Source organism: Tubulanus polymorphus, chromosome 6 (assembly GCF_964204645.1).
Source record: "Tubulanus polymorphus chromosome 6, tnTubPoly1.2, whole genome shotgun sequence".
Taxonomy (NCBI): domain Eukaryota; kingdom Metazoa; phylum Nemertea; class Palaeonemertea; order Tubulaniformes; family Tubulanidae; genus Tubulanus; species Tubulanus polymorphus.
In genome coordinates, this window is record NC_134030.1 from 5,201,216 (window position 1) to 5,214,068 (window position 12,853).

General features: G+C 41.6%; 1 protein-coding gene across 1 annotated transcript; it reads left to right on the forward strand.

Moving 5' to 3' along the window:
• Nucleotides 1-695: 695 nt before the first annotated feature.
• LOC141907253 (major facilitator superfamily domain-containing protein 6-like) lies at nucleotides 696-12,817 on the forward strand. Its single transcript, XM_074796841.1, has 7 exons — nucleotides 696-2,409; nucleotides 9,411-9,518; nucleotides 11,014-11,175; nucleotides 11,553-11,777; nucleotides 11,863-11,982; nucleotides 12,092-12,276; nucleotides 12,398-12,817. Exons 1-7 carry the CDS (start codon nucleotides 696-698, stop codon nucleotides 12,488-12,490), a joined length of 2,607 nt encoding a protein of 868 aa, XP_074652942.1. The 3' UTR covers nucleotides 12,491-12,817.
• Nucleotides 12,818-12,853: the final 36 nt, after the last annotated feature.

Sequence of the window (12,853 nt, forward strand, 5' to 3'; positions counted from 1 at the left end):
AACGACAGAAACTCGATCGAGTTGTCACCCGTATATAAACAGTTAGTTAGAATACGGCAGTCGAAGTATAAGAGATACATGTCGCTGTCTAGTGTGACAATAATTCAATTTCACCTGTATCAAGCGCACACGAAACGAGTCGGAAATCTCTCCCCCCCCCCCTCTCTCTCTCTCTCTCTCCGGCATCATCGTCGCGTTCTCCACGGTTGCTACACAACATTTATGACAAACGATCGACTCATCCATAGTTTCAGGAGTGAATGTGCGCTCGCGTATCAGCGCGTATATTCAATGTAGCGACACATAATCATCGATAGAGCTGCAGTGGATGCGGGAGGTGGATGCTGGGGTTTATGCTCAACCAGTTGATAATACATATCGAAATCACCGATCTACCAACGAACTAAACCAGTTCGCCTTTTGAACGGCGAGGGAGTATCCAGTGAATCTTTTTAACGCAAAACTATTTCACGAGGAAAGTCGACGTTCGGATAAGGTAACCTACAATCGTCGGAAAAGCTGAAAAGTGTTTTGAAATATTTCTGTAATTTGGTGAGCAGCTAACTTCGTCATATTGTCACAAATTTAGATCTTTCCTACAGGAATTTATCGGTGATTAAAGGATTAGTAATTATTTCCGTCGGAATCGTACTTACAGTAACAGTATGGCGCAATTTTCCACAGCGGCACCAAATATGGTACGTGTCGACTCTATAACGAAGCCCGATAAACCGGACTATCAAGGATATTCACCAGACAAGGAGAAAACTATCACGATAAACGGCAATATGAATCAACCACCACCGAAACCGGGTGGTCGAAATTTAAAACGCGATATCCTCGACGGATTGTTCACTTACGTTAACTATGATCTATTCTTGTGTAAAGCGTTTTATTTCTTCTTTTTCTCGGCGTTCGGTTCGCTATTCCCTCTGATGGGTGTGTACTTCAAACAAATAGGAATGAACGCATCGCAGACCGGGGTCCTCATTGGGTTTCGGCCGTTCATCGAATTCTGTAGCGTTCCATTTTGGGGCACGGTTGCAAATCGATTCCGCAAGGCGAAATGGATGCTTCTGTTGTCGTTGGCTTGCTGGATAATTTTCACGCTCGCCCTGGCGTTCATCAAACCCCCGCCGTACACGTGTCGTGTTGAACACAACGACACGCATGATATATTCGAGGATGCAAGGTACAAACGAGATTTGAGCGCCCTCTATAAAAGGGAATCTACGCTACTGAATAACGTAGGTGCGGAGATCGATCCGGGTCTAGTCGGTAGTCAATGGCATAGCGGTGATGTATCGAAGCACATTCGAACGAAGCGCATGACGGCTACGCGGACAAAAACAAAAGGTCCGTTCGGCCAGTCTCCATACGCCGTAGACCACAACGACATTGCGAACAAAGATGACGTTGATGTAGCGGGACTCGTCGAACCCGGCTTCAGTAGCATAATCTATAAAGCCAAAGCAATAGCAGAAACATTCTTACTTATTTTACTGATCATCGTTATCGGTGAATTCTTCAGTTCACCCGCTCTAACATTGGCAGATTCTGCCACTTTGATATATCTAGAAGATGACCTTGAACTCTATGGTAAACAGCGCATGTTCGGGTCATTCGGATGGGCGATTGCGATGTTCTTTACCGGAATCGCCTTGGATCACGCTACTTCTTTTCCCGACCATCCGTGCGACCACATCGAAATCGGTGAAAAGAACTACACTATCTGTTTTGCGGTTTTTACCGTCTTCATGTCATTGGCCTGGTTAACGGCGACGCAATTCAAATTCAAGCACGACGCTCCGGGTGAGTCTATACCACTGGCAAAGATCACACATACGATCAAAAAGAAAGTCACCGACACTATCGCTGGACGACCAGCGTGGCCGAAAACCAAATTCTTTAACCAAGGCGGCGGGGATTCCGATGAAGAAATATGGAACCCATCGTATCAGAACGAAGATAACCAACAAGGAAACATGGGCTACCAATCAAAAGTAGCCGGCCAACCTGAAATTAACCCGAATATTGCCAAAGATGGCCAGAACCCGATCATAGAAACCGATGCTAATCACCCGAAACCACTAAAGATAACTATGAACGCCGACCCTGATGCAATTCAGAATACGGCAGTAAGTGATGCGGTCAAAGGTCTACCCCATACAAAGGATTCTCTCCCTAATTGGATAACAGTTATGAAACTGTTTGCTAATATTCGTCATGGATTTACGCTGTATTGTATATGGTTTATGGGATTCGGAATCGGCATCGTATTCGCCTTCCTGTTCTGGCATCTACAAGACCTGGGTGGAGGTCCTACACTGTTTGGTATCGCATCGATCATAAACCACATTTCCGAGATCGTAGCTTTCGTCTTCGGCAAACGATTGATAACGAAAGTTGGTAAGTACACTCCGCCCATTCACTATCATCTGACTGAACCAACAACTGCCAACGTTTTTTTTTCCCAGGAAAGCTAACTTCTCTTTCAGAAATTTTTTGGCCCACTTAAGACTATGCACTATTTTTCACACTTATTCGTCTTCTCTTGATGACAAAAATAAACACGACCATCGCAATGTCCTGTGAACGCGCCATGTTACAAGGTGTTCGTTTCCGGCGGCTTACACGCTCCCCGAGAAGCATATCGGAAATGAGTCCCTTAGGCGCTGGCTAACAGCGCGGTAGTTAATGGAAATGTCTCCCATATTGAAAAGACATACGATCGGTTTATTTGTTCAATAGAATGTGCTGCTAAATTAACAAACATTCAGTACCAGTTACCGGTAGTTTATTGTACAACTGCATACTGCGACGACGTGTCGTATCAATGCACAATATATCGTCTCAATGTTCGATGAAAATGTGTTAATCGATAAGAACAATCTGAGGAAAATTCCATTGCGCTAGTACTGAGACGACACACCCTTAGAATTAGTTTCCATCGGTGCCTACAGTGCTAGATTCGGTTGGGAGTAACTGTATTCTTATCACGACCTTGACCTACGCTTGACACGGCTTATGGATTATACTTTTTCAATTGAGCTAGACAGCACATTTCTGTTGAGTCGACATATAATCTTAGCTGCCACTAGGACCGTTTTGTCAGGAGGACCTTCATTGTCCCATTAAGAATTTTGACTTGAAAATTAGCGAAATTATTACAACTGTACGGCATGTACATGCGTATGTGAAGATACATGAGTAACAATTCTCTGTGCGTATCGGTGCTGATCGATAACTCTTCAGAGAAAATCGATGCATCAATTCGGATGATGAAGTAGCACGAAGCACGACACTGCAATTCCCAAAGCTCCCAATGAACTATGAGCAATCTCTAGACATTCGGTTGTTGGTCAACGTGCTTCCACATCAAACAAGCCGTAATTAAATTTTCCAGAATTGCGTGAAATGCATATGCGAGAACGATTGTTGTGTAAGGAGACAATTTATTGCTGCGGGTGACAATCAACGCGATGGTTTTATAGCCATTTAGAAATTAAGAAATGTTCACCCATTACTCAACTGGGAGCCGTCGAACTCGGCAGGATGTGTTCGAAGAAAAGAAAAAAAGGAAAGTACTTGGTACATGCACAAGGGACTTATCACAGTAGAACGTTGGAGCATGTTTGATGTATTTGGAAGTAAGCATCAGCTGGGGTTTGCTACAGTATTGTCGTCTTTATGTACAGTCGTATTAGACAATCACCATACCAACAATCCACAAGAATGCCATTTTATAGATAGGATTTGCCATGCGCACCGGTATGGTTGTCAAAGCGGTAATAGGTTGATTGATAGCGTGGAGTTTGTTCACTAAATGGATGAATGATAAACCAAAAAAACATCATTACATCAGTAAACCTATATTTTGCGTTTCGCATACGAGACTGGCAACTGGTATAGAAACGGAAAAACGGATATCGTTTGGCATGGCCTTACAGAGCTACTTGTGTTTGATGCATTAAGATTAATGAGTTGATTTCTATTGAACTCGGGAATGTCGGATCTCTCTTTTCCGCCGTGAGAGCCCCTCTCTCCCTAATCGCGTAAACCAATTGCCGAGTTAGACGACGGAAGACAGCTCTAGAAGCTCAAGACGACGACATTTACGAGATATATCTCATCAGTACGTATTGAACGGAGAGATACATGATAAGACATATGTGAACATTGTGTACAAGAATTCTTAAAATATATTCACACGAAGAGATCTTTCATCGTGGTAAATAAAAGCCATCCGATACTATCCTGCCAATCAAAATTCGCCTTCACTCAATTCCATGTCGTTAGGATCTCTAACCGATTCGTGCTTAGTTTCTCGATCGTTCACGTGATCGTTATTTGTAACCTCTGCTTCTCCGACGGACCGGTATCCCTTTTGGGCTTTTCCAAATTTCGGTATCTTTATTTTCCTTATTCGAAATAAGCGTTTGATCTTAGTAGTTGGCTTTTCCTTATCGGCGGTCTCCCCATCATTGCCTGAATGTTTGCTATCTCCACCCCTCCTCTGGTAGGTAACCGCCACGATCACGATTGCTGTAATACCCAACGCACCCAGAACACACCCGACGATTGCTCCAACTGGAGTTTCTGATTCTACGTCCTTTATTTTAGTCTCGAGAACTTCCTGTTTATTTTGCTCTTCGAACAACTGTTCTTTCAACAGCACGACCTCCTTTTTTACTTCCTTAATCATTTTTTCATCGTCAATTGATTCTGATCCCGCCTCCGACTCACTCCCATCTTCCTCATCTGTATTATCGATTTTTATGTTAACGTCTGTATTTTCCTTCTTCTGGGAAATTACCTTGCCGTTTCCTTTTATATGTTCAGCGAAATCTTTTGCTGTATCTGCTACTTTTGAAGAAGTAACGGGAAAGCCGATCTCATCGCCAGTGTTTTTATCTGTAGGACGTTCTGGTGGTGGTTTGATGTTTATATTTGTTTTTTCCCTTGAATCGATCTTGATGCTCGTTGATTTCTTTTGATCTAGGTCTTTCGCACTGACGATAACACCCACACAAAGGAGCACTACTAGTGAAATGCGTGAGATCTCCATTTTTTTCAAAATGACATTGACAGTTTTGCCTAACAATGAGAATTTGCTATGGTTATGCATAAATACTCGTTTATTAATCAATTTGATTTGAAATTTCAATTCATTTATCCATCCGTATAATATCATATACCGTTCAAGGCATAGAAAGGAAACAATTATTTGACGTTCCCAAGAACCTTGTCCCTGGTCGCAGAGGAACCATTCTCTTCTTGTATATATGACTGTGCACTTACAGCTCTGATCGATGAGAATGCTGAATGCGCGCAGCCAGTAGTCGCCTTGTCGGAAATCTTTTACCATCGCTTAACTGAATTATCCTTCTCTCAGTCGTCTGACGGCAGTTGATTGGATTCAATTCTGCGTCCGACCAGTGGGAGTGTAAATCCACGGGATTTCATAGTTAACCTTTCCTATCACCACTGACATCCGACCCGTAGTATATACAGTCAAACTTCGTTGTCGCATTTCTTAAGTCGCATTTTTGCAATCACAATTTGTATTTGCGATTTAATGTAACTCGTCGTTTGGATAAGTCATGAAAGGATAAGTCCTCAGCATAACCGTGACGACTTTGACTGTACGTTGACTGCGCGACTTAAAGTGAGTTCAACTGTACACAATGTAGAAGGAAATCTGTATTGCGCATATTAAATTTCCACTTAGCTGTGAGAATTAGTGTGATGAGTTTCATTAATTAATTGTTGTTTTTAATCGGAATAGGGATAGAAAACTGATCCTTTCCTTTTTTGCATTGGAGCCATTGAGAAATAAGTCGTCACTTTTTCTCAGTACGCCCACACCTCGTGCTTCTTACTCCGGAATAATCCGTCGGTGTAGTTTTATCTACGACGCAATTGAAACACGAAGCCGTAAATAGCGACTGCCACTGGGAATCAATACGGAATTCTCTCCTGCACCGTATCCGCATAAAACAGACCCGAAAGCAATTGATTCTTCCTATGATTTGTTAGTGAATCTACGCAGGTTTCGTATTTCTTTCCCGGTGCCTGCTAGAGCTAGGAGAACTGTAACTCTCTTTCATTGTTATAAGGGCTTACAATTTCTGCTGTCGAGATTTATCATTCACGTATAAAACACCAACGCGCAGAATCCCAGTCGTAATTAATATTTCACACGTAAATATAGCGACAAACACCCGACTGAGATTGTATCATTAATTCATGGATGATAGATACGTACCTGTTCTATCAGTAAGGACTACACTTATACATGTATATACGTTTACGTATGTCTGTATGTTCAAATGGTTGGCATATATAATTAAAGATCCTAATTCAGAGACGTCAAACCCGTCGTCGAAACGGGAAAATTTCTCACAAAACACTCAGTAACTATGGTAACTGATGGGCTTCATTCACCGACTTTATCCCAGATATCTATCTGTATATGTATATATGTATATATCTAAGGTAGTCCATAAAGCGTGCGCTGCTACGAGCATCGCTGATGATCACGATTGAGTTGCTGCACACACGAGAAGATCAATGGCAAGAACACTGATGACAGAAAAATGACATATATATTGCGCCCATGTTGTGAACGACGCTACTACAACCTAACACCGTGGAATCTGTCGGCGTAGAAAATGTATGAAAAGGAAATTAAGAGATTCCTTATCGTTATCATGACGTACAGGCATCGGGGCAATCTCCCAGCAATGACAAAAGTGGCGGTTCAAACAGACCCGTCGAACAGTTGTCCTTTGTGACGTCCTGCGAATAGAATTTTTTTTTTCATTAAAATGTTACGTCGTTATTACTAATATATGAGAAGAAAAAATATAACATATAATAATTGTTGTATTGGTTGCTGGCTGTACGGGCTTACCCGTGATAAATTCACTGTTTATCATCCTGTCGGTCATCGTCATCAGTCTTATCAGGTCATAAATCAAGCCCGATTTCATCTCTAGCGTCGGCGTAAAAACGCTGCAAAGATGACGTCAGAGTTACTCGACTAGTGTCGTCGTAAAAAACATCGTGACGTCATACTTTTTCGAAACGTTACATCATCATTCGAGATCTGCGAAACAACACCGCAAAATACATGACGAAGTTTTAATCTATGAAGACCTAGAATGCTATGAAATAGACGCTATAGCATTTACATATTATAGATTACTTGTTAGTTTGAAGTCATATTGATTCACTATAAACCAGTGAAAACATTAAGATAATTGAAAATTCATCGAGAAGCAAAAATAGTAAAAATCTCAATGAGCGATTAGATTTATTGTCACCAACATTTAAGGGGAGGCTACATTTCTTCCCTTCGTGCATAGCAATTACAAACATGCATAACACCGTTGCTCCCGGGTTTGCGGCAATATGTTTAATTATTCACTCATTCGAAAATTAGATTTTAATCTTTTTCCCTCTATACACCTTGGAGATCTACATAAACATAATATTTTGAACGCTGTATCTTTCCATAATGAGATCGATTTTGGGTGCGCTGAATTTACCTGCAATTTCACGCATCCACCGAAATATTTGCTGAAACCCAATATGGCGTATAAAATGTGATAAAACGGTCAACGCGACCGCGATCAATATCCGTCTGACCTACACGGTCGTTCCCGAGAATATTCATAGAGTTTTCATCACCATCATCAATGGCGGATTTCTAATTTCCGAGAGTTATGGATTGAAGGCTAACCCGAGCACACGATTAAATGGTCCATTAATATCAGAGGATTACAGAACTTACCAGCCTATTAGATTGCATGTACATATACATGCATGACGTCACACATCGACAGCGTATAAATTCCGCTTCGCATATGCAGATGGTCACCATTAAGTGTCAAGGTTTAAATGTTTGTGTTTATTGTTCATTTAGAGAGGGAAATTAAAAACTGACTTGAGTCAGCTTTGAAAGTTCGTTATATCAAGATATTATCTTGGTAAATGGTTCAACGCCAATTCAACTGCTGGAATTGAGAGCCTTTGTGTGCAAGAAATAGTAATAGTAATAGTAATTTAATTTCTTAAGCGCCATTTGTACTGTGATACAATGCTCAACGGCGCTTTCCATTACATCGGTATTATTACTGGGAGAAGTAACATCTGAGCAGCTGTTAGGCGCTCAGGAGTCATCTATCCGACCAGGTACCCATTTACTCCTGGGTGAAGAGAGACAATGAGGATGAGTGTCTTGCCCGGGCACACTACGAGAATGTAAGGGGTTCGAACCCGAATAGAGATGATGACGTGTGGTGAATTTGTACGATATTCAGTTTAATAATCGAAATCAGCGTCAAGAGAGGTTACAGCGAACACACACGTCGACAGTTTTATTATACACAGGCGTCGATAGTGACATTTTGTTTCAATGGTAAATCGTGATTCGAATGTAAACCTGACGCAGCGAAGATCGATCACATGCTAAACATAGCAAGTGAATATTCAATGTACCCCGCCATAATGATTGATTATTCCAATCATTCTACGTTCATTAACATGCGTATTTATGATAATTATATCAACGTACGATCGATATGATATAGCATTTGTATCTGCTATGATTATTAAGGTTGGAATCCAATTGAAAAAAAAACCGATCACCCTTAAAATTAGATGTAGAGTCGAAGCGATTCAATAGCGAACGCGCCGCGGGATTCAGCCTCTCAGAGTCGGGAATTGATCTTGACTCTGCATTTCATCTCGTCGTATGGAGGGGAATGAAACGTGCCGGATAGATCGCGTCTCGGACTGCCATGTCAAAAGAGATCGAGCACAATGACTATATCAGATTCAAACATCTAATTTACTTCTCCGCGCGCTACTTCGATAAGAGCACTTCAGTCACACCGACATCGGTGGTTCGGATCACCTTTGATATTTCAAACTATACTCCGCATTGAGAGACACCGGTGAAGAAAAAGATAGACGGAGAACGAATATGAAATGTCAGCCACCTTGGGTTCGTCTCACCTCCTATTCTAGTTGCCTTTTCTCGCTAAATGTTCATTACACGCTTGAAGCTCTCGTGTCATCAAAATGATGCCCAAAGGTGCACTTGGACGTGTTTTGGAAGCTTCGCCGTAACACAATTATTGCAAGAAATACGCCTCATTTATTTATAAGGAAGAAATCGAGGTTTCTCCAGCATTGAGTTTATTACCTGAAGCAAAGTACAAAATACGCATAATTCGCATGCATATTACCATGAATGACGTTTCTTTTTTAGGCAAGCTCCACATTCATCAAAAAAGCCTTTGGTCACTATTCAATTACGATTCCGTTTATCACGGAAATGATACCTTTTATCGCATTTGTATGAGCGCAATGGTAACCCAAACCCGAATCTATATTTTTAGGACCTACGAAAGTGATTTGTCTGGGGCTAGCGGGTAACGTGTGCAGATTCCTGTATATATCTTACCTGTCCAACCCTTGGTGGGTTTTACCGTTTGAATTTGTGCAAGGTAAGTGTGAGTAAAACGCGATGGATACGCGAAAGGAACGGGAATATTTCATCCCCTGATATATTATCTTGAAATACCCTTGTCCTCGATCTATTTAATTTTTCCCCACTTTGGGCATCGTAAGAAGACGTATCCGGCGAAGAGTATTTCGCTTGGCCGAATAAGACCTGTTGTTGATCTTAAAATAGGGATTTTCCCCATTATTTATTTATTTGGCTGGTAAATTTTGTTCGATTTTTCGATTGAGTGTCCCTTACAGACCCACCACACATGCCGGGAGCGAAACAGGGGGTTTGATTTTGAAATCGGAAATCGAAGTACAGATATAGATGTGTGATCGGCGGTCGAGTTAACAGAATATTTTTAAATCGAAGTACATAATTGGAAATTCGGTTCCGGTTCATCCAAACAATTTTCCATTCAGTCTGAACCGGCAAGCGACTGATTGGGATGAATTTTTCTGGCTGCCTAATTTAATACAATGAGATTCTGGAAATAGCTATATTACAAGATCATTTTGTCCATTTAGAATAAGACCTGTTAACCTATCCCGGCGTCTGCGGTAACGGAAATGTTTCGCTAACATAGCGTGACGTTCATACACAAATGCCGCAGGAAGTTGGCCCTTGTAACGGTAAAATATGTTTTCCCTGCCTTTCCTCGCAACGTCACTTACATAATCAATAACATCATATTCATTCCCGATCGACAGAAACATAATATAATTCGTGCATTAACGCGGCTAATACCGGCCACACGAGTCCACACGCAACGTTCATTTTGATTAAGCGTATTTTGTAGCTAGGTCTTCGGCCGTTTTGATGGATGAATTATAGTGAAGCGTTCCATAATCAAGACCTAACTTAAATCCAAAATAATGATTCAATAAAATCATCTTTGTGTTTACTTCGTTTGCCCGGATGTGAAACCTAACCCAGCTGTAAAACTTGTTGGAAAAATTTCGTTTTCGATGTTGTTAACCACCGACCGAATACATTCTGATCTTAACCAGTAACTGAGTCCAGAACATGAATATTGCATTCAACGATAGTCGAGTTGTCGGTATATCAACTCCTAGACATACAAAAATACGACCGATCGATATTTTACGGCAACTAATTACAGTTTCTGTATCCGAGAGGGGAGAATGAGGGTAGATATGGAGTTAAGTGGCCATACATGCAGTGACGATATGTTATATCGTTCGGCTTTATTAGCCGTCAATCGATCTGCGCGTTCTCTGATATCTGATAAAACTAACCATGATCCTCTCGGCAGCTAATAAAAGATTATTCATGCCAAAAGGAAAAATCATATTTGAAATTGGTTTAGAAATGGAAAATAAGTCTCCTTGCGTTGAGATGGATTTAAAGAAATTTAAAGAAAAAACTTCTATGATAATAGATAGTTCGATTTAAGCGAATATCAAATGGCGAGTAATAAAATCTCGATAATCTTCAACACTAAAATGGAATTTCAATTTATATCCATAAAGGTTTAACCCATGCGGCAGTGTGGTCAGCGGTATGCAGCTTCGTTAATCAAGCGATTCCATCAACTCTGAGACCATCAGCGCAGGGTATTGTGCAGTGCATTCATCATGCGCTCGGACGTGGATGCGGAGCTATCTTCGGTGGCGTTTTCATCTCCAATTTTGGTAAGTTAAAAGACGTGATACGTCATTTATAAAACATAATATAGCCGCGATGACACGAGCATTTTGGGCCCATGCCAAATTAGGCCGGGAACAACTGTTCACAAGGGTGCCAAATGGGCCCGTGACATTTGCTGAAACGCTGTCAATACGATACGAGGTAAGCGAGGCGGCAATTTATGAACCAATAAGTATTCACGCGAAATGATTTGACCCGTGCTACAATTTGGCACGCGCCTGCTTCAATGTTTTTGATCGGGTCTGATTGTTTTTGATTGGCACCAGCGTGGACCGGTTCAAAACGCTCGTATGATCGCGGCTTATGTACCATGGATTCGGGCTATTATGATTGACAGTCTGTTAATGTTTATGTATTACAGGTAGTGAGATGACATTCAGGGGTTACGGTTACGCTAGTCTCATCATATTCGCTATCTATGTCCTGATTATCGTGTTCATTAAGGAGCCAGTATTGCCGGAGTCGGACACGGTAGACGCTGAGGTTGACACGATGCAAGAGACCGCTCACCTCGAACCATGCGGAGTACCGATGAATCCCATGTCAAGGAACTTATCTAGTCAACGATTAGCCGAGATGGATCAACGTAATATAAGCTTTTATAAACTGATATTCGAGAACGGGATTAGAATGAAAAATATATTAGAAATCCTTTCTTCTTCTTTTTTCAGCACGTGGAAATGGTTACGGCACTACGAAAGGCCCGGACGGTCTTCTTAGTCCTACAGGCGCTGCACAGCCGCCTGTTAAATCTAATCTCGTCAAACCTACAATGGTTGCTCCAACAAGAGGTATGTTCCAAGTTTAAGTTTTTAGTCTTAGATTTGTGTTAGATTCATCAAAATTAGTTCATGTCTAAAGATTGCTGTATGCGTTCATCCGCTTATTCTTTTGATGAAGGGCCACGTGAAGAAGCAGATAAAACGACGTTCGCGCCATTGCCGGGAGGCGGTTACGGGGGAGGTCGAGGGGGTTACGGACAGCAAGCAGCTCCTACTGGTCCAACTGACCACGCATCAAGAGTAGCGGCATTAACAAGTCACCAACGTAACGCATCGGGTCATTACGATCCACAATTCGTTCAGGTATTTAAGATATTCAAGCAACCTGTCTGATCGAACCACGGGATTTGCGTAGCTGAGTCGCGCGGCAACGGTCTAGAATTTAGGATTTTTCGTAGTAATATTGAATTCATGTATTTTCCAGGACTACATGAACGTCCAGAGGGATCAAGATAACCAACGCCAACAGCAGCAGCAAGGTGATAACAAAGACTACCGAAACCCATTCCATTACTAAATTACCACGGATGGCAATATAAAGGGCTGAATCAGCCCAGCAAATCGGGTCCAACAGACCATCAACTTGATGTCAAATCCTGCAATGTAATTGGTCTGGTTGGTTTCGTTTAGCTATCTCTATCATCGTTGATACAACTACCGAAGTCCACCGGTCGTCTTTGCCTTTATCTTCGCTCGTGACAAAAGAGTGTCTTACGTTCTTATGAACCTCTAGGTCTTATCATTGAGTTCATTGCTGCGGCTGCTATTTGTTGATTTGTTAGGAACACGCGAAACAACGATGAATCTTACATCTTTCCCCCACCTCGGTAGGGTGATGTGGCGCGCTGCTTACGATTTCATTCCACTCTTTTCATCTTCA

Bases quoted from the DNA above. Each gene is read 5' to 3' on its own strand.
- LOC141907253 (XM_074796841.1), top strand. From the start codon at position 696: ATGGTACGTGTCGACTCTATAACGAAGCCCGATAAACCGGACTATCAA. The intron at 2,410-9,410 runs GTAAGTACACTC...CTATATTTTTAG, and splicing joins ACGATTGATAACGAAAGTTG to GACCTACGAAAGTGATTTGT. The intron at 12,277-12,397 runs GTATTTAAGATA...TGTATTTTCCAG, and splicing joins ACGATCCACAATTCGTTCAG to GACTACATGAACGTCCAGAG.